At 45.9% G+C, this 26117-nt stretch overlaps 1 protein-coding gene and 1 long non-coding RNA gene across 2 annotated transcripts in view; both read right to left on the minus strand.

Moving 5' to 3' along the window:
• Positions 1 to 657: 657 nt before the first annotated feature.
• Positions 658 to 18697, minus strand: LOC112548051. Its single transcript, XR_003091860.1, has 4 exons — positions 13340 to 18697; positions 6777 to 8825; positions 2856 to 5059; positions 658 to 1368 (listed from the first exon to the last, which is right to left on the minus strand). It is a non-coding gene; the product is annotated as an uncharacterized LOC112548051 (long non-coding RNA).
• Positions 18698 to 18706: 9 nt separating this feature from the next.
• Positions 18707 to 26117, minus strand: part of LOC102368822 (actin-binding LIM protein 1) — a gene marked incomplete at its 5' end in the record, with an annotated part of 54523 nt that continues 47112 nt past the window's right edge. Inside the window, 2 exons of the mRNA XM_025192128.1 lie at positions 18707 to 21949; positions 23894 to 23974. Coding sequence (XP_025047913.1) covers positions 21836 to 21949; positions 23894 to 23974 — 195 coding nt within the window. The remainder of the gene's footprint in view (positions 21950 to 23893; positions 23975 to 26117) is intronic.

The raw sequence follows: 26117 nt of genomic DNA on the forward strand, positions 1-26117 counted from the left end.
ACACACGCATTGAGGCTGCTGGAGCGTGGCATCACACGTATCAATGTCCCCACACTGAAAAAAGGCAGTGGGGGAGCTTTAACAGTGCAGGGATGCTGATACATGTGATGCTTCTGGTGCTTTAATTAGAGCAGCTCTCGGAGTCACTCCAATTACAATGCCCCCTCCCAGGACACATGTATAAATGCCCTAAGTGAGATCTTTTTCCACCCCGTTTCAGTCCCTGAAACTCCATTAATGCATCTCCTTCAGTAACACGCCACCGTTTTGGCCTGAAGAGAGAGTCACAGAAAAGCAGTGAGGGACACGAGGACCCATAAGCATTGTTCACGGACTTGAATAAGGTAGAATAGGATCATACTTAGGTCCCTACTAGGTGGAATAGGATCTGACCTTCAGGTCTTATCTGCACACAAAGGTTGTATACTATACTATAGCAATATAATTAACTACTCCCTTTGGTGTGGATGCAATTACCAGTAAGAAAGTGCTTTTAAAATATAACTTCCCTATTTTATAGTTGTACCAGTATATCATTAAGATCTCACATCCTACCTGACATAGTTAAACTATAAAGACTGACCCTGAACAGAAAATTGACATCCGCAGAGCATCCTCTAGAATTTTTTTAGCACCACTCAAACCCTTATGCTGGGCAAAAGAAAAGTAATTTTATCAGCTAATGGGAAAACATTACATTTTGCCAAATTTCATTTTCATTGGGTTGTTTTTCAATCCTTCTCCATCATCATCATGCTCACATATTACATAAACTGTGGTCTGATGTCAATTGTGAGCTCACAAAAGGATGTTTATTCTGGCATCTCCCCAAAGACAAGGTTTTCCAGCCCTTGGTTTTTCTTTAGACACAAACCATGTCGACCCGGCCAAAGTCAATAACCAAAGCACACTTCTGAGGTCAATGCTGCTTCAGTGAAAACAAGGAATCCACGGTCCATATAGAAAAGCATAAATCCAACAAAATTAATCCCAGTACATGTAAAAAAAAAAAAAAAAAGGAATTATGTAGCCACATCTCCTTTATGGCCCCCACATTTGCCATAAATATGGGACTGCAGGACCTGTCAGCGCCGACTGGAAATAACTTCTGGAGCAAAGCATCTCATCTGTGATAGCCAAATCGTGTATTTTTTGCTTCTTGCTGCATTAGTAATTAATTCTGGGTAAAAAAGTCAGCCTTGCTGAACAACAAAATAGTAGCTTCCATTTTCCACACAGAACAGAGAACGATATTTTTCCTGCCGTCCCCGGCATCATTAAGTATTCCATTTAAATAGGCCAGCTTCACTATGCCTATTATGAAGTTATAGTGTAGCGCTCTGTTATGAGGGATGAGGCTGTTGTGTCCTACGGGGAGAAAAATCACTGTAATCCAACTTTCCTTTTGAAAAGGCCTAATGTATCCACATGAGATCTTCTGGCAGAGGCAACTGAGAGAATATAAATAGAAGCTTAAAAGAAGAAAAATGGAGGGGAACCCCTCTCCCCTGCTCCAACAAGGCTGAGTAGTTAAAATTCACAAGTTTAATAGAAAGATGGATGACTGAGAGACTGTTCTGTGACACAATTAAGACTTTATTTATTTGTATCCAACCAAATTTCTTGCAAAGGCTATTTCACACTGCCATGTGAGCTTGCTATTCTAACTAGCCCTCCAAAGGCACAGTAATGTATTGCACTGGCTGCGGGAAGCTAACCCGGCTCTGGGCATGTGGGTTACAAGAACACACAGCATCTCCTCCAGCCTCCCCCACCACATAAAAGAAAAGAGCAAGGGCAATAGTGCATGTGGGTATCCGTGGCAGGAAGAAGTTTCTGCTTAGGGGCAATGGCAAGTTCTCAACATTGATCTTGTCAAGACTCTGATTGTGCCTTCACTTGCATTGCACCTAAGTGCCTTCCAGTAATGCACTGAGTGACATGACTATCATCTGTCACATGCTACCCAACTTTCAGGGGGAAACATCACTCATTTATCACACAGGATTTATTTGGGCTGGCATGCTTTCCTCCACAAACCGGGCACAGACAGGAATTATTTCTTCTAGGTAGAAAGGAGTGGGGATTTGCAGGTACCATCGCTGGTAGCTGTCTGCATGCACCTTCTGACTCAATGGGAAGGGAATGGCAGGATAGCTTTCATCCACATGGGATTAGTGTGGGCATGGCCAGTTATCATGGAATAAGCCCTGCCCTCTTCTATCTTGCAGGGTACCTAGTTTCTATGCCCAGGCTCTCCGAATTACATCAGTTCCTTTGTCCAAATGTCATTAAACCAGTGGAAAAGGCTGTTAAGAGGCTTAATTTGGTCTCACTAGGTCAATTAGGAATAGGTTAAATGGGCATAGGCCAACTTTAAGGGGCATGTCTACATTCAAGAACATGCAATGATTTGTAAAGTGGATAAATGGCACCACATTACGCCCCTGCATGGACAGTCTCATTTAAATGTCACCGTTTCATTTGTTTACTATCAAAGGAATGAAATTAAGTCTTCAGAGTGGCCGTACAAGGGTTGATGCAAGTAAATGCATCCACTACGTCTACAGTTTCAAGTTGACACCTATAGTTAATTTGGATCAATTGTCCAGAGTGACTTTGAAGATCTCTCTGGGGGGTTTAAATAAGCCAAAGCAAATTTGTATATAGACAAGGTCCAGGACAGACTCTGAGAAAGGACACGCAGGCCCTCAGGGGTCTGTCAGGCCAGGGGAAAGCGGAAGGCAGGGGCATAGAGAATGCTGGCTGAGACATTGTAATTACATCAGAAGATAGGGAGATCAAAGGAGCGGGTCTGAGGAGGGTACAGATGTGTACTGGGGTCTCGCTCTCACCTGCATTCCAGTGCTAGGAGGCTCCAGCAATCAGCAAACCAACAGGCACGACCTTGCTTATCACCAAATGGATCCTGGCTTCCTATTGTCTCAAGGGAGATTTTCTTCTTAAAGGCTGTGCTCAGCTAAAATGTCTTGAATGTTCATTTGATGCTTGAAATGGCCCCATTAGAAATATATGGTCTCTGTAGGAATGCTGCTTGGGGCAACGTCTTCTCCTCTGAACTTTTAATAACAGTACTCAGCTCCAACTGGGTACTTTTCAAGTGGAGACTCAAAGCATTATCCCCCACTTTACAGATGGGGAAATAGTCAGATGGACTACCCACTCACATGGACTAGTTTATGGCCACCCAGCAGGCCAGCAGCCCAGCCAGGGATAAAACACAGTTCTCCCTAATTCAATCTACCACCTTGCATTGAACTTCTGTACTGGCCCCGTATTAGCCCTTAGAAGTATCTACATAGGAGGGTCGTGCAGTCAAATAAGGAATCTAGAGTTCATCTTCCAAATACATTGGCCTGGAGGAAACATTGCGCGACCAGAAGCTTCTGTACAGGTTGCAGACGGCAACAAACACCGGTCTAGCATAGGGGATGCAACAAGCTTCTGGCATGCTGGGTTGCAGCCTGCCCACAGCGGGGGAAGGATTCTGTAATCACTCAAAGGCATGGCAATCCACTTGCAAAAGTTGAAGTTTTGTGCATAGGGGGTTAGGGTGAGGAGGTGGAAGTTCCCTCCTTGGTTTATAGGCCTGAGTCCACAAACCAGAAGCGGTGAGCTGCAAACAACCGGAGTCCAAAGACATCATTCTGCTGCTTCACAGCGTTTTCAGTGGATCTGCTTTGCTAATGACTTGCTGTGGGGCTGGTGCTGGAGGTGGTTGATTTCATTTGAAAAAAGCATCTGGGAAAAATAACTCTCCTCCATGCACATGAATTATTGTTCAAAAGTGAATTCCTTGGCTGTCAACACCGCACTAACAGTAAAAATACCTGGTGCTTCAGGACCAGCTGCCTGGAGAAGTTTTCACAATTGCATTCCATGGAGACAGCAAGAGTGGCCAGTTTCTGTGCATAACAGCACTCAGCCAGGAACAAGAACAAATAAATGGATAGGGAGGTTTTTGGAGAGGACATTCAAGCTCTGCTATGCCCTACACAAGTGCAGAGGAGACCGACCAAACCCGTCAGTGGCCCTGAGTACAGAGGTTATTTCCTGGACTGGAGGATAATTGTAGACAGGAACTCTGCTCCTGACAGCACCTGTGCCAGGATTGATAGATGCAGCTAATTTAATTCTGGATGCACTGCTTTTGAATAGCAACAGTTCTGGATTACAGGGGCAATACCAGAGGCAAGAATAATATAGCGACAGGATGGTTTGCCATTGCATAATTTAGGGAATGGAATTTTCTCTCTTCTTCTTACCTTTAAAAAATTTCAATAGATGACAAAACTCTTCGGCTGCAGGTGACACAAACATGATACAAATGGAGTCTGAGAGCTCATTTGATTTAATGTATTTCCCTTCCTGTTACGTGTCTGTTTATGCCACAGCATTTTCCCATCATAGATCCTTTTCCACCTTCTTTGGGAGTTAAATGGGTTCCAGAGTCTCAGAAAATGTTGCCCGCTGGGGCGTGAACACATAATGTTTGAACTAATCCACAAATGTCATTGTTTGGGAATGGTTTGGAGAGCTGCTGTGGAAATCCACTGGGGTGGAAATAACAATTAGCCCAGGGAAGTAGGAACCAAGTGAACATAAAAGTAAAATGTGGGGAGGTTGGAAAGATACAGCTATTAGTGTGCTATTATTGTTTGGAAAATAAGGTTGGGACCAATCAAGGTAAGGAAAGGGCCAGAAAGAAAACATCAGTGGAGGAGGCAGGTTGTGGAGGTGTCACAGCTGGAGCACGTGAACTGGAACGGCCCCTGCGAACCAAACCAAGGGATGCGGACCCAGTTGGGGGACTCTTCCGAGACTTGTCGCAGCCACTTCCTGCGCCGACTTTCTGAGCTCAAGGGTTACATCTCATGGGCACAGCCTGTTTCTAGGAAGATTGCATGCTATGAGCGCTGAGCTGAGATGCGGTCGCCTGGGGGTTGGGGCACTCACATGGCAGGAAGGAGATCTTGATTCAGTAAAAGCAGGTCGTTCTTTGAGCAGCATCGTCACAGATCTCCGAGCTGGGGTTCAGCTTTGATAAAAGAAAGAACTAGATTCACAAATTAATGTTGGGGTAATTTCGTTCATATTAAGTGTTCGCGATCAGAGCAGGAAATAGAACCCAGGTCTCCCTCCACGTAGACAAGTGCCGTAACCATTACACTACAGTTATTTTCTCTTGCTGGGTCAAAGAATATTTAACTGTTTCATGCAAAGGCAAACTACTCCTGCAGAAAATCAACCCCCCCCTTTCCTCCCCGCCCTGACCCAGCATCCCTGATAGCCTGGTGTTGAGACCACTTTCTTGAAATGTGGGATCAGGCAAAGCTGGGATTTGAAGCCAGGTCTCCTACATCTCACTGGACTAGTAGATAAAAGGGGTCCCCACCCCTGCCACTTCTGGCATCTGTACGCATGCATGCCCCGCACCACCAAGCACTTCTAAAAATGCCCAGTGCTGCAGCACATACATTTGTATAAATGGCAAAATGCACATCACTGAGAAAATGGCGGCAGTACGCTTTTGAACTAAAACATATCAAAGGTGTTTTAATTCAAAAGTGCACTGCCACCATTTTCTGCGTGCTGGTACAATTTGCCATTTATACAGATGCAATGCAGTGCCAGGCGCATCAGCTCGCATGCTCTGCAGAGTTGGTTAATCGAGTCTGCTCCAGGATTTCTGGTGTATTGGAGCAGACAAAGATATGTGTATAAATGCCCTTCAATAGCAGGCTGGACTAGATGACCCTGGAGGTCCCTTCCAGCCCTGGGGTCCTGACTTTTGCTCCCATATCTTGTGCTTTGGGATGGCAGGTTTTGGTGCCTGACTCTCTGAAACAGCCTTCATGTCTGTGAATCCCAACTGGAAGGAGATGCTCAGTTCTTTCTCCTCTACATGGCCTTCCCTGCTAACTTAAGCTCCTCAACTCAGCACGTTGGCCTCTTTACAAATTAGGCATTACAACAGCAGGTGCTGTAGTGCAGTCTTTTGTCAATCTAGCCCTTTGTCTGATCAAAGCTGAACCCCCAGACGGAGAGGTCACAGACAATTATGTTGCTCATTGAATGACTGGCTTATACCACACCCCCAAAATAGCCGTAACTTATACCTTTTTACCTTTAAATCATGCAAAATACACAGGAGTAAAGCAAAGCAGCAGGGTACTGTTAAGATGTTCACTACAGTGTCCTTGAGCAACTGGAGCGCTCACTAAGCGTTGAATATTGAAAACTATCCTGCAGCCTAGGGCTGCCTGCTCCAGCGGGAGGGTTTGGTTCTTGCTTCAAGCAAGGAAGGCCTTGCTTGTCACATGGACGGCGAATGTAAGTGCATTCACAGCTCAACATAAATTGCTATTATTACTAGAGAGGAGGGTCACAGAGAAAACTAAGGGGGATGCTGTGAGCTCTCCCCAGGCTGTTTTGTAAGCATCCCATATACACAGAATATCTTATAGAAGAACACCATTTGGTGGAGTAGTACATCTCCCTTGTCCACAGAAAACACTCATGGATGTGGCCTGACTGGACAAAGACCTCAAAATGGGCACAGTAATAGCTGTATCTTTATTTACTCAGATTAAGTAACCTTTATCTCTGTGGTCATCTCTGCCACCATAATATGGGAAACATTTCTATGATCCACCTAGGGGATTGCTTGCTTTTGTACCCAAACAGATAACACACCATACCAGGCCAACATCTCGTAACCTGGAGAATAGGTTGGTAAAGATACACCGCCTCACCCCAAAAGGAATTGAGCTGTCTTGATACGCTGCACTCAGGATTGCTAACTTGACGGATGACTTTCCAGTACGTTACCCTGAAGAGTAAACAGATCAAATGTTTATAGCTCAGCAGAAAATTGAATTACGGTTGCTTATCATCACATCCTGGTCCTGAGAGTGGGTCTAAACTCATTGTGTACCTGATAAAAAGGAAATACAAGCTACATGATAGGTATCAACATCTCAAGCTTTCGCTTACCATTGTCTTCTACATTCTCTGTGCCTTTAAAGAGCTCCCTGCTGGAGGACTAATTCACTTAATTGCATTAATAAATCTTGCTTATGTCCCTATGTCCAGCTGGGATTTCCCCTACAAAGTGGTAATTAGGGCTAAGAGCTAACCACTGTACAACAGAGATCACCCCCGGTGCTCATTTAATATCCAGTGAGGTTTCAGGACCATAACAGAGGCACTTCTCAACAGGGGCTTATTCACTCATTCATTGTAGAACTGGTCTGGATTATGAGCTTGTCTACAGCTTCACGACATACAGGGAAAACTTGTGGCAAACAATGGTGTCCTTTAATCAGGGTCAACCCTATTTTATTATTGCTTTCTACAGGATCATATGTTACAGCTATTGTACCTGCATGCAAAATTGGAGTCCCCTTGTCATTGGTATTTTAGAAAAACACATCTTCTAAGGCTAGGGTGGCCAGCCTGCAGCAAGTGGCATGGGACAGATGAAGGAGGTGACAGACAGCTCAGCAGCAGATCAGGCAGAGAAGAGGACTGGCGTGGCACACAGGGGGAGCGAGGGGCTAGCAGCACACCCGGCAAAAAGCTGGCACTCACTGGTCAAAGCACCTGCCTTAGTGAGCTTAAAGTCTTAACTAGAAAAGACAGTTGGAAAGGCATGTAGCGGTGATATGACTGTCACACAGCAGAACAGCGGGCTCTTGGTCCATGCTTTGGGTCATACCGTCTCTACCACAGCCTGACATACTATGGTCTTTTAAACAAAGATTTCCCACTGTTGCTTTCAGCTCCAATCCATCATGGCAATGGCAGAAGTCTTAGTTTAGACAAAGTGCCAGTGTCTACCTAGTATTTACAGCCTGGCCACAGGTAAGAGCTGTCAGTTGATAAGATAAGACCTATCAGCACTAGCAAATGTTACCACCACTGTTTCAGTTGTCACCGCATTTCCCCAGATCTCTTCCATGCTTCGCTGCTTGTGATAACACATTATAGTTATGCACGTCTCAGGCAAAAAACATGATGCATTGTGTGTAGGGATGAGTGCCAAGCTATGGGAAAGCTGCCGTACAGGACACCTGCACTGTTCTCAGGGAGCTGGGGTCAATATGAGGCATAGATGCATGGCAAGGGGGTGTCAACAGGGCAGTTTTGCCCATCGAAATTTAGTGTATACCAGGGTGGCTCCAAGACCAGGCCTTGTAGTGGATGTAAATCCCACTTCTCACTGGAGTCCTGCTTACACCAGCACTCTTCATGCAGCTGTGAGTGGAGCTGAACCTGTAGGAATGATTTTGCCAAGGATCTCAGGGCAGATGTTATGCAGTGAACATGATTCTCCAAGCAGCTGTCAGGTCCCTTCACACCTGTGCTCCATCACGTAGGGAGCAGGTTCTCCAGCACATGGAATAAGTACATCCCTCTTCACCAAAGCGGCTTATGCTTCTGGAATTAGGTGTGCAACAAAGCTGAGGCTGGTGCTGTTTGCAACATAGCACCAAACACCTGCTCCCCAGAGAAGCAGCCCCATCACTTTGTTCCCAGGGCTCAGCTCAGTGACAGATGCTAGCCTCAGAGCTTGCATATGTCTCTGCAAAGGCATTTGGCTCTGACAGCCTCCCAGTGCTGAGTCAATTAGCTACCTGTGCAGTTTATCATTCAGGTCTAGCACTGTATGCTCAAGACTGATCACAAAGGGAAGTCACTTCATGCGGTGGGTCACAGTGGGGGTCTGACACTTGTTTGATCTCAGCACCAGTGCAGCAAACTTCTCCTTTCAATGCTGCTGGATCTTCAATCTTCACATCCTTAAAAATAAAAGTGAGTGTATGTGAAAGAGCACTTTGTAATAGGAACTCCTGGAACAATTCCTCTCTCTCACCCTCTTGCTGAGCCATAGAAAACAGCAAATACGATTCCCCAGAGTCCTTTTTACAATAGAAAACGGCAGGCAAGACTGAATTTTCACTGAGTTCCCACCCTCGCCCCAAACAGCAGACAGACACAAATTCAAAGGGCTGCGAGAGGGTGGGGGCAGAAAAGCAGGGGGAAGACACTGCATTTTTTATGGTTATGTGTTTTGTGAGAACCTGGCTGGGGAAAGGAAAGTTTTTTGGCTGCAGGCGAGAAAGGTACATGGGGACCTGTGCTTTAATCCTGGCAGGAGGAAGTGGTCTCTGGTTCTATACTTGAAAACAGATTAGCACTGACATTTGACTTGTCTTGATCTAATCTATTTACAGACTCATTATCTGTGTATTTTTAACATGCTGAGAAGATTCACATAGCCAGATGCCTCTTGTGCTGTAGGATGTAGTGCATTCCACAGCCATTACTCAGGGGTCACAAACCCAAGAATGCTTTTAGTGGGGGGAAGGGGAGAGAAACAGCTTGACTTTATTTTATTTTATTTATCGGGATGTGGCAGGACTGAGGTTTCCTTGCCTTTCTGCGTGTTTAAGCGGCGAGAGATAACAAAGCCACTGGGAATGGCCGGAATAAAACATTAATGGAACCGAGTGGAAGAGATTGCAGGAACATCCAAAACCGTGCCCTGTAGCATGTGGAGACACACAGAAAGATAATGCCTCTGAGCCAGCAGGACCAGTCATAAATGAAAATGCACCGCTGATCTACTGTACAGTGGGGGAAGTCTTCACCGTTCAGTGGGCCTGGATATCATGCCATTGGTTCAACAGGTCCAGGCATCAGAGATCCTGTCCTAGAAGAGGTCCCACCCTGCAGCTGCCTGCTTTGGGGGTGAGGCACAGTCCTGGCTGGCTGTGCTGCTTCACTGCCTCTGCTCAGAGCCTGCCTGGGGAGATGATCTATGACAGACCTTGCCCATGTGGCTGCAGCTGTCCAGACGTCAGGGGTTGGACAGGCAGGGAAAGTATCTCTCCTCCACAGCCCCAGCCCTTGCACTGCTAGGGGATCCCAGTGCAGAAATGCAGGTGGGATGCTGTAATAGGGAGCTAGGGGCTCCATACTTTAAGGGGAAAATGCAGCAGGCCAACCTTGCAGGGTAGGCTGGCAGCTGAGCAGCAGCTAGCCGCACTGCAACCAGCTGGCTACGGGGCAGAGTCCAGGCAGCCTGAAAGTAAAGGCTGCAAGCAGCTGCGTTAAGCTGAAGCAGGGAGAGGAAGGCTGACCATTAAGCCCAAGGAGAAACCCGTGTGCAACTGGGGAGTCACCTGACTGGAAGGGGCAAGGCTCCAAAAGCATATAAATCCAGCACCAGAAGCAAGGCAGGCAGCCTGGGGCCTTTGCGTGCTGGAGGGAGTAGAGCTCCACGGAGAGTGGGGTTGAAAGAGGAAGCCTAGCAAGCACCCGAGCCACCTGTGGGAGCCAGGAAATGAGAGCCCAAAGGGAGGTAGGGTTTACAGGAAAGCATAAACCCAGAGTACGGGAGATTTTTGTTGAAAGTGGTCACTTGTATTTGTGCTGCATTTGAATTAGAAGCAGAGGACCGGTTGTGGCTATGGGGGGCACTATGGGGGCCACAGGGATACTGGAGAGGCACCCCACATACAGCCCTGTAGGGGTCAGAGACTGTAAGGGGCCTAAGCAGCATCAGAACCACCTGCTCTGGCCTGGGGACCCAGGGGACTGTGGGGTGCATAAGCAGCCTTGCCTGAGTTAGGGGCCCCAGGGGGTTGAGAGATAAAAAAGAGCAACCTTGACTCAGGCCTGGGACTTCAGCAGGCCCAGGGCCCAACATACAGAGGGGGCTGAGAAAGCCAGGCTGGGACAAGTGTGTCATGCCTGGAGGCTGGCAGCCAGAATTCACAGAAGTTTAGGCTGGAAGGGACTTCATGAGATCATCAGGTCCAGCCCCCTGCTCTGAGCAGAATAACAGTGGACTAAATCTAAGAGGGCAGAGGACCCCATAGGAAGGTTCAGGATGGTGTCAGAACAACACCTGCAAGGCATGGGCATGGCTACAGGGGAGGATGGAGGCCACAATTATTGCCCCTAAGATGACTTGTCCTTTGAGGCACAGATAAGGCCAGGGGGCTGCAACTCAGTTGGAGGAGTGAGGTGCCAGCTATGCACTTGAGACAACAGGTAGCGAGAAACTGAGGCCAAAATCGGGGCCCTGGGGCAGCCTCCCTAAATATCAGTTGCATCAAGACATGGCAGGCGAAGTAAAAAGGAGGTTGCCCCCCAGAGCTGAAGTGGGGCAGGAAGTGCTTGGCCACCACGCTGCATCATGGCCACCCAGGGCCTCAATCCCACTGCAGATGTAAAAGAGTACGGTGTTGCCTCTGTATTGCTACACCCCTTCCTCCTGGCACCATGCTGCCTGGCAGGAAGGCACCAAAGGAAGAGAGACTTCCTTGAGGAATGGCTTCCATTCCCTGTGGAGTCAGGGGAAGGGAGGATAGTCTGCAAACAACCTGGCTTCCTGGTAGAGGGAATGCTCTGAGGACTGCCTCCATCCCCCCACCCTGGGACTCCTCGCTGAATTGGGCAAGGTGCCCTTTGCTAATTCTACCTTTCCCCTCACGTGGAAGGCAGAGGGAGCTGGCTCATGCTTGTCTGACCATAGGTGGCGAGTGCTACACCTTCATATGATCCCTCAAGGAAGAGCCAGCAAGCAGTTATTACTCTTACAGCAGGTCCCTCATGCAGCTGCCATAGGCCCCTGTTTTCACCCCTGCTCTTTCTTAGCCACAGATGCTCGTTAACCACCAGTCCAGCTCTCACTGATATGGCTGTGCGTCCACACAAGATGCTGAGGTTGGATAAGAAGCTTTCATTTTGCAGAGATGGTACCAAAGCAGACAGTGGTGGAAAGTGAGAAGCAGCACTACAACTGAGGGCGGTGAGGCAGCTACACAGGAAGTCGGTACCAAATGGAGGGGACAGAGGCATGCAAGGTAACTAGAAAAGCAAGCTGCTTGGGTGTGTGTGCAGTGCTGTTGAACTGAAGAGGCCCGTGGGAGTTAGACAGCAAGCTCTTAAAGTAGAGGCCCTTATATTTTGGCTCTTAATTTGTACAGCACCTAGCGCAATGGGATCTGGATCCACATTGAGGGCTCTTAGGTATTCAAATAAAAATCTGTTATAAGTACCTTGTTTAAGCCGTGCCTCAATCTTTTCCTTAGGTGCTATTCCTAAGACTCAAGAGCAATTCAGCTGACTTCCTGTTGCCCCACCTACACATTTAATTCACTTAACTGAGAAAGCCAAGCGGACTGGGCATCACTATCACCCTCACCCCTATCCCTGAGCTGTGAGGTCTGGCAACTTCCTCACAGAAGAAGGCTTAGTGGTAGGGTTGGAGAAAGGATCAGTGACAGGCACTGATCCTTTTTCCAATCCTAGCGCAAATATCCCATGACACAGATGCAAAGGTGCTGCTCCTGCTGGGTTGGGTTTGTAACACGACTGGCATCGGAGCTCTGTTCGTGAAGGGCCTGTTTGCTGCAGTAGGCTGGGCACTGTCCCATTAGTGAGAGCCTGGGCACACAGCTCCTCCCTGAGTCAAGTCTTACATACATGTAAGGCCTGCAATGATTGTGGAAGAAAGTTCTAATAGGAAGGAGCCCGTCTCTGGGCTTGGAGGCAACCTGTGGTTGCAAAAGTCCCTGGGGGTGTAGGGAGGGGGGAGGGAAAGGAAGACAGAACATGGTGGCATGTGGGAAGGGGGCGCATGAGCCATCAGCACAGCACAGAGATGTGCTCTGCCCTGGCTCCTTGTAGATAGATCTGTGCTACATCAGGTCCCCTGTTCTTTACCCATAGAGACCATGGGGCTGCTGTTTAACAGCTGGATAGCCACTGCATTTCTTGAGGGATGCTGTCTCATTTCTCATCCCCCGCAGTGCTCTGTAGAGGTGAAGAGGCTGACCTGAAATACCAAGAGCAGACATTTCCACCGGGCTGCCCTGTCTTACCGTGCCCAGAAGCTACAGGAGGTGCAGGTCAGTTCAGCGCAGATGGATCATGTGGCTGGTTGGGTTGGGCCAGGAGGGGCCTGATATGTGACCCAGAGCTGTTCAAAAAGGAAAACTAAGTCCAGTGGCATGGAGGCTCTGTTGTTTGCACTAGGGAACAGGAACGCACAAATTATCCCGCCTTTTTTTCCATGTGGTGTTTCCAGGGCAAGCCACTTGGCTATCTCCTGAAAGCCAATTGATTATTGATACCTCCCATGGTGGGAAGGATTCAGGGTTGTGCTGATATGCTGCGTGTCCCCGCAGCAGTCACTGAAGTCACCTGAAGTTGTGAGTCTTCAGCACCTCCTCTGCTACGGCCCTTTCATCCTGTGTGAATAAGCACCGAAGGGCACTCACAGAAAGCTAAATGGATCTACCTGGCACCTTGATGAGCAGAACGGTCCTGCAGCCTGCTTCCAGGGACACCTCCACGCTCTTCTCCACAGATGGTCCATGGGACTGGACGAAAGTCCTGCCTTGGGTGAGGTATTTAAAGATGTCTACCTTCAAGCAAGTAAAGGGGCTCATTGAGTGGCTTACATGCTTAACTACCTTGCTGAGCAAAGGCTTAGATCAGAACTGGACACACACAGAGGAAAACTACAAAGCAAGCATATACACAACAACACAAGCATCTCTCATTTCTGATGGCTTTGTGCCTTTTTGTCGCAAAGGAAATCATTTGTACATGCATGTATTTATAGTGAGCTGCTTACAAGAAACCTTCAGCCCCACCCCAGGTTTGCAAATGTCCTGTACAACTTAGCTGCCTTGGTCAGTTGTTCTGTCTCTTTTCCTTCAACGTCCTGTTCTATAGCTGCTGTGAAGACGAGAAACGAAGGAATAAATGAAACAGCTGGCACCCACCCAGTAAGAATAAAGCACAGAACTTTATTCATTGACTTGAGTATAACAGTGATGCAGATTATAGTGGCAGAGGAGTGCGATGTGCTGCTTGCAAGACAGAAGTGGAAATGGTTAATTGTACAGAACAGCAACCTGCGACTGCTCCGTTTTGCCGACAGGCAGACCTTGTGCACAGACAGACAGCCATTCACTTTTACAGAGAGACTCGGAGAGAGAGCCCCCCTCCTCCCCAAGGGCTACTGTGTTTGGTTTCTGGAGGGAAGGGAAAACCAAGCAAATCCCAAATCCCTAGCAAAGTAAAACAGAACAGAGCTTTCTACAGTTAGCTTTGTCTTCAGGGGAAAAACCCGCTGCTATAAGACCCGCTTCAAGCAGGGTTGTCAGCACCTCAGTCATTGTGGTGGCACAGAACAGGTTAGTTAGTGATCCAAACACATGATGTTCAAGGAAGACGCTATTCTGTGGAGAATACAGATATTGTTTAAATCCAGCCAGATGCCTAAGGACCCAATCCAAAGCTTGCTGCAGACAATATGGGACTTCCCATTGATCCTGATGGGTTTGGGTCTACGGACAGGATGCTCAAAGGTGTTTGGACACAGATAGGTGTCTACTGGGATTTGCAAAAGCACCTAGGTGAGTTTGGTGATTCAAGGTAGGTCCACGCCTACACCCTTCAGGGCTTAAATATCTTTGTGAAGTTAAAGCAGCCGTGTTGTACTCACTGTAGTAACGCCGACAGACTGTATGGCAGAAACAACTGTTTGCTACCAAAGCCAAACATGGGCTCCCTTCACTTCAGAGAATGAAGTTCCCGGAGCAAGCAGGCCCATTATTTTTTCATGTGGATGAGCACTTTTAGGAAGTAATTAACAGAACTGCATTTCCCTTTGGGCAATGAAGTCATTCATGGTAACCACAGGAGTGGCCAATTATTTTCCCACTTCCCCAACTTGTGCTTGAGATTTAATTGACAATGCTCCTTCCCCAATGCCAAATGCAGGCACCAGAGACTCTGCACAGGAGGTCTTTCAACTGGAACCTCAACATCTTTCCGTTGTGTTGCTTTTCTTCTCATTTAAACTAAGAGCCGGGACTCCCAAGGCAAAACCATCGGCAGCTGCCACCCATGGTGGAGCCTTTTGACCCACAACTCTGGGGAGTACTTTCACGCCAAAGGAGAAAGGCCTACTGTCCTGCCATCACGCAGTTCACTTGCTTTTTCTGTGCTCATTGTGACTGCTGCGGCGTAAGACCAAACCCATGTTCTCGGGGGTCTGCATAGTCCTTGCTCCCCTGGGCAGCCCCAGAGCGCAGGTGCAGGGTTGGGCTGCTCAAGTTAACAGTGACCCCCCAAATCTGGACCCAACTGCGTCTCTGTTAGGGTCAGATGACCATGGTCCCAGGACTGTCTTGTGACTATGTTTTTCAATGGATGTAAAGTAACTTTCATGTGAACTGTGTCCTTGCAACATCTTCTCCTTCCAGAGAAAATAAACCTCTGAAAGAGTTTTGGTAGAAATTGAGATGGGAGAAAGTGATGGCCAGAAATAAGACCAATTTCAGTCAGTCTATAAGACCCAGTACTGAGGGCCTAACTTCCTAAATCCCAAATGTTCCCATCTTCCCTTCCACCAAAGTCAATGAGAGCAGGAGGAGACAGGACCACCCATCACTGGGCCTTTGGGTTGCCATCCTTCCTGGTGCTGAATGCCTCTGCCTTTCTGAGGAGAGAAGAAACACACCCGCTTCTAGTCTGACTTTACAACAGCTTCACCCTACTGATTTCTTGATCGTTTCTCCCAATTCGTGCCTGTTTCTCCTGATTTACACACGCCCGGGACTTCACAGACCTAAAAAATCGGTGCGCATGATTAGCATGTGACATGATGAGGCCCACAATTTCTTTTTGAATTATTTTAAGCCCAGCTATGGGGAGTCCAGGATGAAGCCAATCCAAGTGCCCCAAGTCTAAGGCATCCCTGTTGTACTACTGCTAAGACTAAAAAACCTCTTTTTCTGTAAAGATACGCTTGAATTGTAATACTGGCCACAGCACAAACATCTCAAAGGAAGCAACAGTATCCAAAGGGGATTTTGCTTCAAAATGCATCTAATTGAAGCTCGCCAAAGTGTCACAAAAAGAGGTCCGGTGACTCACTCCAGATGCTGGGACTCTGAACTGTTTGGCTGAAGGAAGAATTTCTGAAAAGCGTGATTATTATGGCAAGAGGATGGCAAAGGCTTCAGAGTCAAAGCAACACAAACTTTAAAATGTACCCCAGCAGAGTGCAAAGACATAAATGAAGCAACAAAATTATGCCCTGAATCACCTGGGACCAATAACCACCTCATCACTCCTCTAGTCTGACTTTCACAGCGTGCGGCAGCCGACTTGAGTTTACAAGTTACCACAAAACCATGTTTAAGGAGCAGTTACTCACCAGAAACTGAAACCAAATGTGTATTATTGTCAGATAATTTTTGCAGACTTCTGAAATGGCTAAAATCTGTTTTAAATGACACCGGCATGAAGTTGTTAGGTACCAAGAAAAACAGAACAATGTAATGAAACTCCTTGAGCAGGCTTGAGAAGGAAGCGATTTGTTTAATGTTCAATTTGCATGTAATGTTTAGCAAGTCTGTCAAAAACTGCATTCTGGATTGGGGTTTGGAAACTATGCTGAGTTTCTCGAGTTGGCTGAAGCCACAGTGGCCCATGCTGATTGGCTAGGAAGCTAAAAGTTGATATAACTTGCAGATCTTCCAGCTACTGGCTTAATTCTACTGTCTGCAGAAAAGACCCAGTGCAAAGAGTGCATTTACACTGATATCATACAGACTTTCAAGTTTAGCTTGTGGGGAAGGAAGAAGAAGCAATTTAAAGGAAGGAGACTGGATTGGCCAACTCTTCCTCTTCCAACATACAACTGTTGCCTACTTGTTTCTATGAAAATTCTCCAGATATTTTTCTACCCTTTAGTTGACTGTTGAAAGGACAAAAAGCCAAATTTCTGGGTCCAACTAGGTTGAAGAACATTGCCAAGATATACATAGCATTCCTCTGTGAATAAACAATGATGCAAGTGTCCCTCTAAGTAACATTTTGCCCCTGGCCAAATTTCGCACCAATTAATACATTAATACATTTTGCACTGTGACTCTGTATTTAAGCACTCAAAACACATGAAGATGGGAGCATTCAGACAATTGCATGACAGAAAATACATGTGGATATGCAAATAAGAAATTATATGAGTTGGTATTTGTCCCCTATTGATCACTTATCTTTCTTTGGTAAGTCTAAGGTACATACTAGCAAGAGGAAAACGTAAGCAAAACCACCTGCTTTGCATACACTAGTGGGAATTTTGCAATTGCACCTTAGGTGCCTATCTTGATGTTTTGCCATGACCATATCATCATTCTTATCAAATTAACCACGTGATAAAAAAGTGAGACACGCAACTGGTTTAAAGGCCTTTTACAATGACTGACTGGCCATGGCAATGGCTTTAATGGGATTTAAGCACATGCTTAAATGCTTTGCAGAAGAGAGAGAGACTTCAGCATGTGCTTAATATGAAACATGAACTGAAGTGTTTTACAGGTTCTGGGACTTAATACAAAGTTCTGTACAACTCTTATTCTACACCATGGAAGTCACACAAATTTAACAGCAGCAGATCTTAAGGGAAAGTTGGAGGAAGAAGTGATTTTACCCATATCTAGTGGAGTTACACAAAAGTGAAGCAACACTGGAATGGTGCTAGGGAAATGACTCACCAAATACGAAGGACGTTTTCCCTGGGGCTGTGTTTCTGTGTTTATCAGGCAGAGGGTACTTGCCTTATGCAGCAGAAAAGCTTGAAGCACTCGCTCCTTGCCAGAGAAAAGATGTGCCCTGTGACTATAGCCCTGCTTCTCGAAGGCAAGGAGTCTTGGAGGGCTTGTCAACAGGAGGACAGTCTGGAAAGTTAAATGAGTTAACTAAAGAAGTGAAGGTAAAGCACTTGCGTAGATGCTCTCATTCAGAGCTGAAGCAAACTTGGGTTGCTGTAGTGCAAGGTTTAGCTACAGTAACATAAGGCCCCTTTGTATTGTACTCATGCCAGAGTTTACTGTGACTTTACCTTTACACCTTTCCCTTCAACTCCCATAAGTCCCATCCTGTAGGCATGCTCTTGGTAATGGAAAAACTAAGGGTAGCAACAAGTTCTAGCCCAGATAGGCTCAAGCATGCCCTGTCTGCAACCCATCCACCCTTGCCCATAAGCAGCACTGCAGCTGGATGTTTACTGGTGAAGATGCTGGGAGGTGTCCCTCTGAGGCTGCTCTTCCTTGCTCAGTCTTTGGCATTCTTGAAGGTGGCAAAGGGTGGACAAGCCTGGAGCCTCCTCAGTGATGTATTTCTGGGTCTTGGAGCATGTCAGACCCTCAAGCACCAGAATTCACCACTGCCACTGAGTGGGCAAGCCGTGACTTTGAAGGACAATTATAGCAGCTCCTCCATTGCCCTCTTCTGCTCTGTGCAGATGTCTTTCCCACTTAAGCGTCTCTTCACGTGCAGGCAGAAAAGCAGCTCCCCACTGTAACTCATGGCGCTATGCAGGAAGTGCCATGAGTTACAACACTCACCTGGACCCAGCAGATGTTTGCTGTTGGGTTTTGGGGGTTGGAGAATTAAGCTGCTGTTTAGAGCAGCTGTGAGCTTGCATCCACTCTGCCCTAGCAACATCCTACCCCTCTTCCAGCCCCAGCTGTGTTTTCAGAATGGGAGGGTGGAAAGGCAGCAGAGGGAGCTCATTCTGGGGGTTGCCCAGCTGGTGGTGGAGGGTGAGGCAGGTGAATTGGAGCCCCCCCACCCCAGCTTAAAAAAACACAGACCAAACTCCCTCTGCTTCCTTCCCCCACTCCCAGCCTGAAAACAGCACTGGGAGCAGGGCTCATGCAATGAGGGTTCAGACTGTCGCAGGATCAGGCCCTTTTAAAATGCTCTGCAGCCACACGCTTGTGTTTGCTCACGGCTGTAGAGCACTTTCAGTGATCAGATTGGGCAAAAATTGTCACTTCTGTCTGAGCCTTTTATGTTTTTCTAAGAAGAGGAGTGCAGCTTGAAGGGGCAAGAGTGGCCTCAGAGGAATGTTATGCAATGCAGCCTGAAGTGAAAAGTAAAAGTGGGAAGATGACTGAGGGCAAGGACAGCAGAACTCATCACGGTGCCAAAAGGAGTGGGCTCCACATCAGGTGCTCAGTGGTAACAGCCATCTGCACATTCCTGCCCTGGGCTAAGCAGAAGATGTAGTAGCTTACTTAGTCCAGTGTTTCCCAACCAGTGTGCTGCAGCACAAAGATGTGCTGTCAGAAATGAACAGGTGTGCTGCGCAGTTTTGACATGGCAATGCGCTACAATAGGTATGAGGATGGGGAATGCCTTAACAGGTGTGCCGCAGAAAAAAATTATTAATGTAAGTGTGCCTTGGACTGGAAAAGGTTGGGAAACACTGGCTTAGTCCTCAGTGAAAGAGGAGTTATGTAGCTTCCACTTACCATGGAATAGGAGTGTGCACCTGGCCAGGTTTGTAGAGAAGCTGATGAATGGAAAACCTGTCCCATTTTAACACATGGTTAATTTATTCCTACATCTAACACCCTGATCTTATAATATGTTGCTCACATGCACCTCCCCACTGTTATGTGGGGTCTAACATATTTTGGGAAATGACCCCCCCCAAAATCTTGAAATCTGCCAGCAATAAACACATTTCCAGAAATCCCACCCAACTAAACCCCAAATCACGAGCCATTTGCTCCTTTTCCTGGTAATCCCAGTTTGCATCTGATCTTGCAGTGTCCATAACACTCCCACTAATTTGATAAACTAATCTGGAAATACTTATTATGCTTGTTCTGGAATATAGCATAAAACGTGCTGAACTGATCCTTGCTGAAACCCCAGCAAAGTCAGTGGAGTTACCTCAGGGATCAATGTGGGCTAATGTCCCAGTGTCTGCTGAAAGCTTCTGCACACTTACTCCATGAAGGTAATGTCTACTAGGCCTGTATAGCAGCAACCCTACCAGCTCATCCACTGCTTTGCACTATTTCCTTAACCTGAGCATGCACGATAGGTGAACCCCTTGAAACAGTCTCCCCAAATACTGAACCCTCAAGCCCAGACTTCTTCAGTGGGACTGCACTGATGCTGTGGCATTAGTGTGTCCTGGGCAAGAGGAAGCAGGATTTGGTCTATCCTGGAAATGGAAAAGGATCAGCCCGCTGCCCTGCTGCAGCAGAAGCGACTAAAGGCAGTGTGTGGGGGAACTCAGTGCAATGATACCAGATCTCTCAGCTCCTACAGGATCTGGAAGACTTGGTCACTGCCTTCTCATGTCTCCAGCAACAGAAAATACACAGGTGTTTGGTGTCTCCCACAGTGATTCTCTTAACCCGAAAAGTGAAACCTTGATATGTCTCACCAGACTTGCAATGAACCTAAAAGGCAATCGCCCACAAGCAAAGGAGAGGCCTATCAATACATTTATATGTTGGCAGTTAAGCACCCAGGAAGAGAAGAAGCTGAGCTTTCAGCAGCCAAGCATTCATTCAGGGAGATAGATCAATGTGGTACTCGCGTCCTCCTGTGGACACAGCCTGCTCTCCAAGCCATTCAGTTATATACAGACTGCAGCACAGTGGGAAAAACCTGCAAGCTATATGAGTGTAACTTGGTCAACCATCCTTTGCCCACCATGCCAAGCACAAAGGAAAAGGAAAATAAAGATATAAATAACCAAGGCTGCAGCTTTGTAGCATCAAAAGAAAGAAAGAAAAATTTCAAACCCTCCTTTTAAAGCACAAGTGAAATTCTGTTAGAACCCAAAGAGAGAGTACTTAACTTCATCTACCGCGCAGCTACATCAGTGTCTGCAACTGCAGCAGTGGTTTAACTAAAACTCTATGTCGGCACAAGATGCTGCAAGATTGCATCTTTTTGCACAAGAGCAGTTAAATTATGTCTGCTCGCACAGGATTCAGATTCTCTGCTGGTATCAATCACTTCAACTCCCCGGAAGTTATTTTTCCTAGCAGGGAATTTGGCCCCTATTCTGTGGGGGTGAACCAGGGCATATTTGAGGAGAATCTTTTTTTCTTTAAACACTTTACTTATTCCCATCCCAAACCCCAGACTACACAACTGGAAAACTGCTACTTCTCCACCATTCCCGTTACTTAAATGACTGGCTAAGCCCAAGTCACATTAATTGAAGCAGAAAGTGTGGAGGTGGGAAGATTAGACAACAAACACAGCAATTCACTACTGATACCCTAGCAAATATATACAAGGACAAGCGGGGAGTTTGTTTGCCAATAATTCGGTTGGTATGCAGCAAAACAGAGCAGTCTGCCTGCCTCACTGGTTGGAATCACAAGAGGAATATGCCATTTGAAAAGAGTGCCAATTAAGGAACAGTTGTGCAAAAAACGAGATTTCTGTCATTGTATGGATATACAGGATTTTTCCTTACCTACAGAATATATATATATATAGATACACACACACAGACACACACACACACACACACACACATATATATATATATATATTCAATTCTTGGAGTGATTACAGCTACTTCGGTTTACTAAGCATCCTAAGGGCACTTTCTGGCTCTAGCAATTAAATCCATTGTATTATAGACAAAAAAAATAAAGGGAATATTATTGTGGAGGAGAAAAGAGCAGCTTCCTATTGTGTTATACAACATCATGTAAAAAGTTTATACACGTGAAAACTATTGTTGAGATTTCTGAACACAGAAATTTCCTCCCCTCTGCCCCCATTGGCAAGTGTTCGTGTTGGCCCAATCACTACGAATGCAAGTGTCCTTATCAGGTTTTCCCTTTTTGTGAAGGAGTGGCTCCTCTCCAGATGGGGTTGAGACTATACAGCATGTTATCCTATGCATTTGCTGTCGGTCGGCTAAGGGGACACGGATGTGGATAGCTCAAAAGAGTTTTGCTTTTTTCTTCATGTTGTTGCGTCTCCACAGAGGTAACTTGTCAAATTCCTGTATCGTCATGCCAAATATTTCCTGGAAAACCTCAGGGGCTAGGTGGCGCTGAAGAGAAGAAGAAAAGACAAGGGTCAGTTCTAGCTAACAAGATGCTAGAGGACAAATTGGAAAACAGGCCAAGCCAGGTCCGGCGATAATCTGAGGAACTTGATAGTCATGGGGCATTCGTTACTGAAATAACAATGCTTGATCAGAAAAGTTATCCAAATTCTGATCCATCACCAGTGGACCAAGCCTTAACTCTTCCACATGGCTTTTCCTCAGTGTATCTCAAGGCACTTTACAAATGAGGTTGCTATATCATTAATCCCATAATGAGGCTTAATTAGAGAAGGGCTGTAACTTGCTCAAGGTTAGCCACCAGGTCATCAGTAGAAGTGGGAAGAGAGCCCAGGACTCCTCTCTTCCAGTCCCATTCGTTACTCACTGTGGTTCCCATCGATTAAACTTCCAAAAACCCTCATGGGGCTGTTCTACTATCCCCATTTTGCAAAGGGAAAAACTGAGGCAAAAGGTGCTTAAGAAGTCTCCAGAAAGGAGGTCCCCAGTTCATGGGAGTGGGTAGCACCAAGGGGGTATGTTCTGCATGAGAAGAAAGCACAGGGGTGGGCAAAATGATGGATCAGGCCAGTGGCTGGACTCCATTTCCCAGCAGCCCCTGCCCATGTCGGGGTGGTCAGTTTCCATGCAGACCCCACAAACTGGGGGGGGGGGGGGGGGGGGGGGGGTTGCCGGGGGGAACGGGACGTGATAGCACGGGGCCAGGGTTTCCATGGAAACTGGTCCCACCAGTGCTGGCAGGGCATGCAGCTGGGCAGGAAGCTGCTTCAGGGCCGGGGCTGAGATCTTGCAGCAGTGGCAGGATGGTCCGGAGCTGGGAGAGAGCCATGATCCGCTGCTTGCAGATTGCAGCTGTGCCCTGGCTCCTGGGAAACCAGCTGCTGCAACATGGGCAGGGGCTGCTGGGAAATGGAGTCCACCACGGGCCCGATCTGGCCTCTGCCCACCCCTGAGAAAGCACCTAACAACTCAGCTTCCCTTCCTTTTTTGAGGGAGTGATGTCCCTGAATATCCCTGAGCCAAGCCCCCTGGCTCCTTCTAGGCGCTAGACAGGTTTCTTGCTCAGCAAGTGCTGAGAACGGGTGGAAAGTCTTCTAGATGCACTAATGTAATAAAGGGCAGGTTTATGCCTATAGATTTCTGGCATTTAAAAAAGATGGCCAAACAGCCACCCCACTATCTGGGTATCTCTCCAACTATCTCACTACCTCTCTCATGCACATTCACAAGCAATTGTTTGAAAGCAGCAACATCAACCCTCCTGCTTCCAGATGTGAGTCAACCACTAATTGAAAAGTGTTAGCAAGAAACTTCTGCAGGTTATTCCATAAATGTCCACGGTGGAGTCCCTGAAGCATCCGAGCCTGACTTCCACCACAGACACGATACAGAACCTGCTAGACTACTGTCCGGACAGAGTTAGTCCGATGGCTGCAAAACAAGCAAATGCAACATGGATTGAGAATGAACGATGAGAATTTGAGCAGCTCCATCAAGGGGCGTTCACACTAACTCCTACATGCAGTTTTGGAACAGGGACTGTATTCAACACCCTTCTGGCCACCTCGTTGCTATGTGCATACTACTTGCATACTGGCTTCTGGCTTCTAGCCCATCCAGGAACAGCACAGAACAACTGCAGACGCTTCCTCTGCCTGAAGAAGGGTCTTTGAACCCGAAAGCTTGCAAAGCAGAATTTTTCCAGCTATTTTAGTTGGTCTAATAAAAGATATCAGATTTACCCAAAGATCCATGTCTGCTTATGTCCTTAGACCAAGCACGGCCACAACCAACACCCCTGATTGCTATGTGAGGCATTCCTGTGAAGCTTCTTCCTGTAACCCAGGGCCCAGACATCTACATTTGATCTCTCAAGCAAGCAACAAGAAACCTCGGCTGAAAGTTTACTTAGGAATTGACTTCTCTTACCTCGAGCCTGGTTCTGTCCACGTCTCTTAGTATTTTATTTCGTCCTCTGTTGGTCACCATGAGCACTTCATATGGATAAATCTGTTAACAGTGTATAAAGAGGGGGGGAAAGAGATATAGTTATATTCTAGAGCACAGAATATTCATATATTCTTCTTATAATAACCACACAAATAGTATTCTTGAAAGGAAACTAAAAACCCTTACGAAAAGCTTATTTAAGGTCCTGAAAGTATAGTCTAGTTTGAGCTAATTTAATACCAAAAGCAAACTATACCAAATTTTACAGGTTTTTGGACTGATTTGGGGGAGGGTTTGTGCTTCACACTTCCTATTATCTGTTATGCAAGGTATAGTACACATTTGTTTTCAGCCATAAAGTATAGTTGCATCTCTAGTCAACGTTTTGCCCTTTGATGAGTCAACACAGAGTTCATTAAGGCAAAAACGAATGATTTATAAGCATGTTTGAAGGTTGCCATAACTTGTACATCTACGAGGGGAAAAAAAATACATCTATTGTACTGAACATCAACCGAAATACACTCAAAAAAGTTTGCTTTAACAAATAATTTAGTTACCATGTGGTACCACTGCATTGAATGACGTTCATCAGGTATGTTTTCTTCACGTGTTTCAGATTATTACAGACCTTACACAGGTTCCCTTAGTAAATTTGACCCTGACAAAGACTGATGGATTTCAAACATTCCTGTAGCTAGATTTTTACATTACAACTCTTTATGCTCTGTAATATGGCAAACATCCATTACGTCTCGTGTTAAATGTTTTCTCTATTTTTATTTATATTGCACTGAATATCCAGGTATTATGCAGACCAGATGTCTGGCCATAATACATTTCAGAGGTTACGGACAATTGTGCTTTTTTTCCCTATTTGCTTGGACAGATTTAATCCCATGTTTCTAAAATGAAAAGACTTGAAGTAACATCTTTTTTGCCAACTCTTCCCAAATTAAACTAACACAATCTAAATGATACTCTGGAGAAAGAAACCCATACAATCTGGTGCTTTACATAAGGTGTCTGAATCACAGCCCTGCAATCATGCCTAGCCTCTGCAATGACCCAGAGAGACGATGACTTCAGTAATGAAATGTCTAACAGTTAGTTCACTGAGCATGGTAACAGGTCCCTGGTTAGGTCCTGACCCAGCTACCTCCAAAGTCAACGCAAGTCTTTTTACAAACTTCAGAGGAAACTGTATTGGCCTTTATGGCCAGTTGTAGTAGTTATTTTAATGACTTGGATATTTGCCCAATGGGACCAGGACCGAGACCACCAATCCTTTATTGCAGAGGCAAAAAACATCAGAAGCCTTTAATATGCTTAATGCCATGAGAAGGGAAGACGTCACAGCTAACATTTGAGTTTTACTGTTTCGCTAAAATGTTCATTCTATTGTCACCATTTAAAAAAACTTTAAAGGCACAAGAAATAAGATTCAGCCATCTGTGAACATACCACTGAGTTTATTGTAATTAATATTTTAAAGAAAGTGGACTTACATACTGATTTGTAAGATATGGTTCTTAATAGACTCTGTCATTCTTATAATTACACATTTGGTTCTACTTTATACCTTAGGAGTTACATTGTTCATGTTCTATGCTAAAAACAACCACAGAATACAGAATTAGATAAAACTAAAATGTAACGTCATAACAGAACCACCACAGTGACCTCAGGAAAAGTTTAAGTTCAAGCTGTGAGGTCAAAAGCATATTTCATATTTAGAAATTCACAACACAGCATTGTTCATAACTCCAGGTTATATCGGATGCACAAATTCTGTCCTCCTTTTGAGGCACCTTTTGATAGTTTTGGGTGTTCTAAAATGAACTGATTTTTATTTTCCAGTTTCTTCATTGGTATTGGGGCATATCCTAGGTACTTTAAATTAATGGAGCCAGGCCGATTCAGATAACCAAATATTTAGGCCAATACTTTTAAATGTCAACAAAACCCAAAGTTTTACATCAGCAAGATTTTTTCCATTAGGAAAATGACAGAATTTGCTACCCAAAAAACTTTAAAAACATTCATTTTAAATAAGTTGACTAGGTCCAGCAACAGCACTGGTGGCAGTAAGGAATTATAGTGCATCTGAGAAATCATTAGAATGGATAAGTAGCATCTGAGGAGATGAGAATGGCCCCAAGCTAGATTGTATATAGTTTACTTAAATTTTCATGTATAACGA

This window comes from Alligator sinensis, unplaced genomic scaffold, assembly GCF_000455745.1.
Source record: "Alligator sinensis unplaced genomic scaffold, ASM45574v1 scaffold1026_1, whole genome shotgun sequence".
Taxonomy (NCBI): domain Eukaryota; kingdom Metazoa; phylum Chordata; order Crocodylia; family Alligatoridae; genus Alligator; species Alligator sinensis.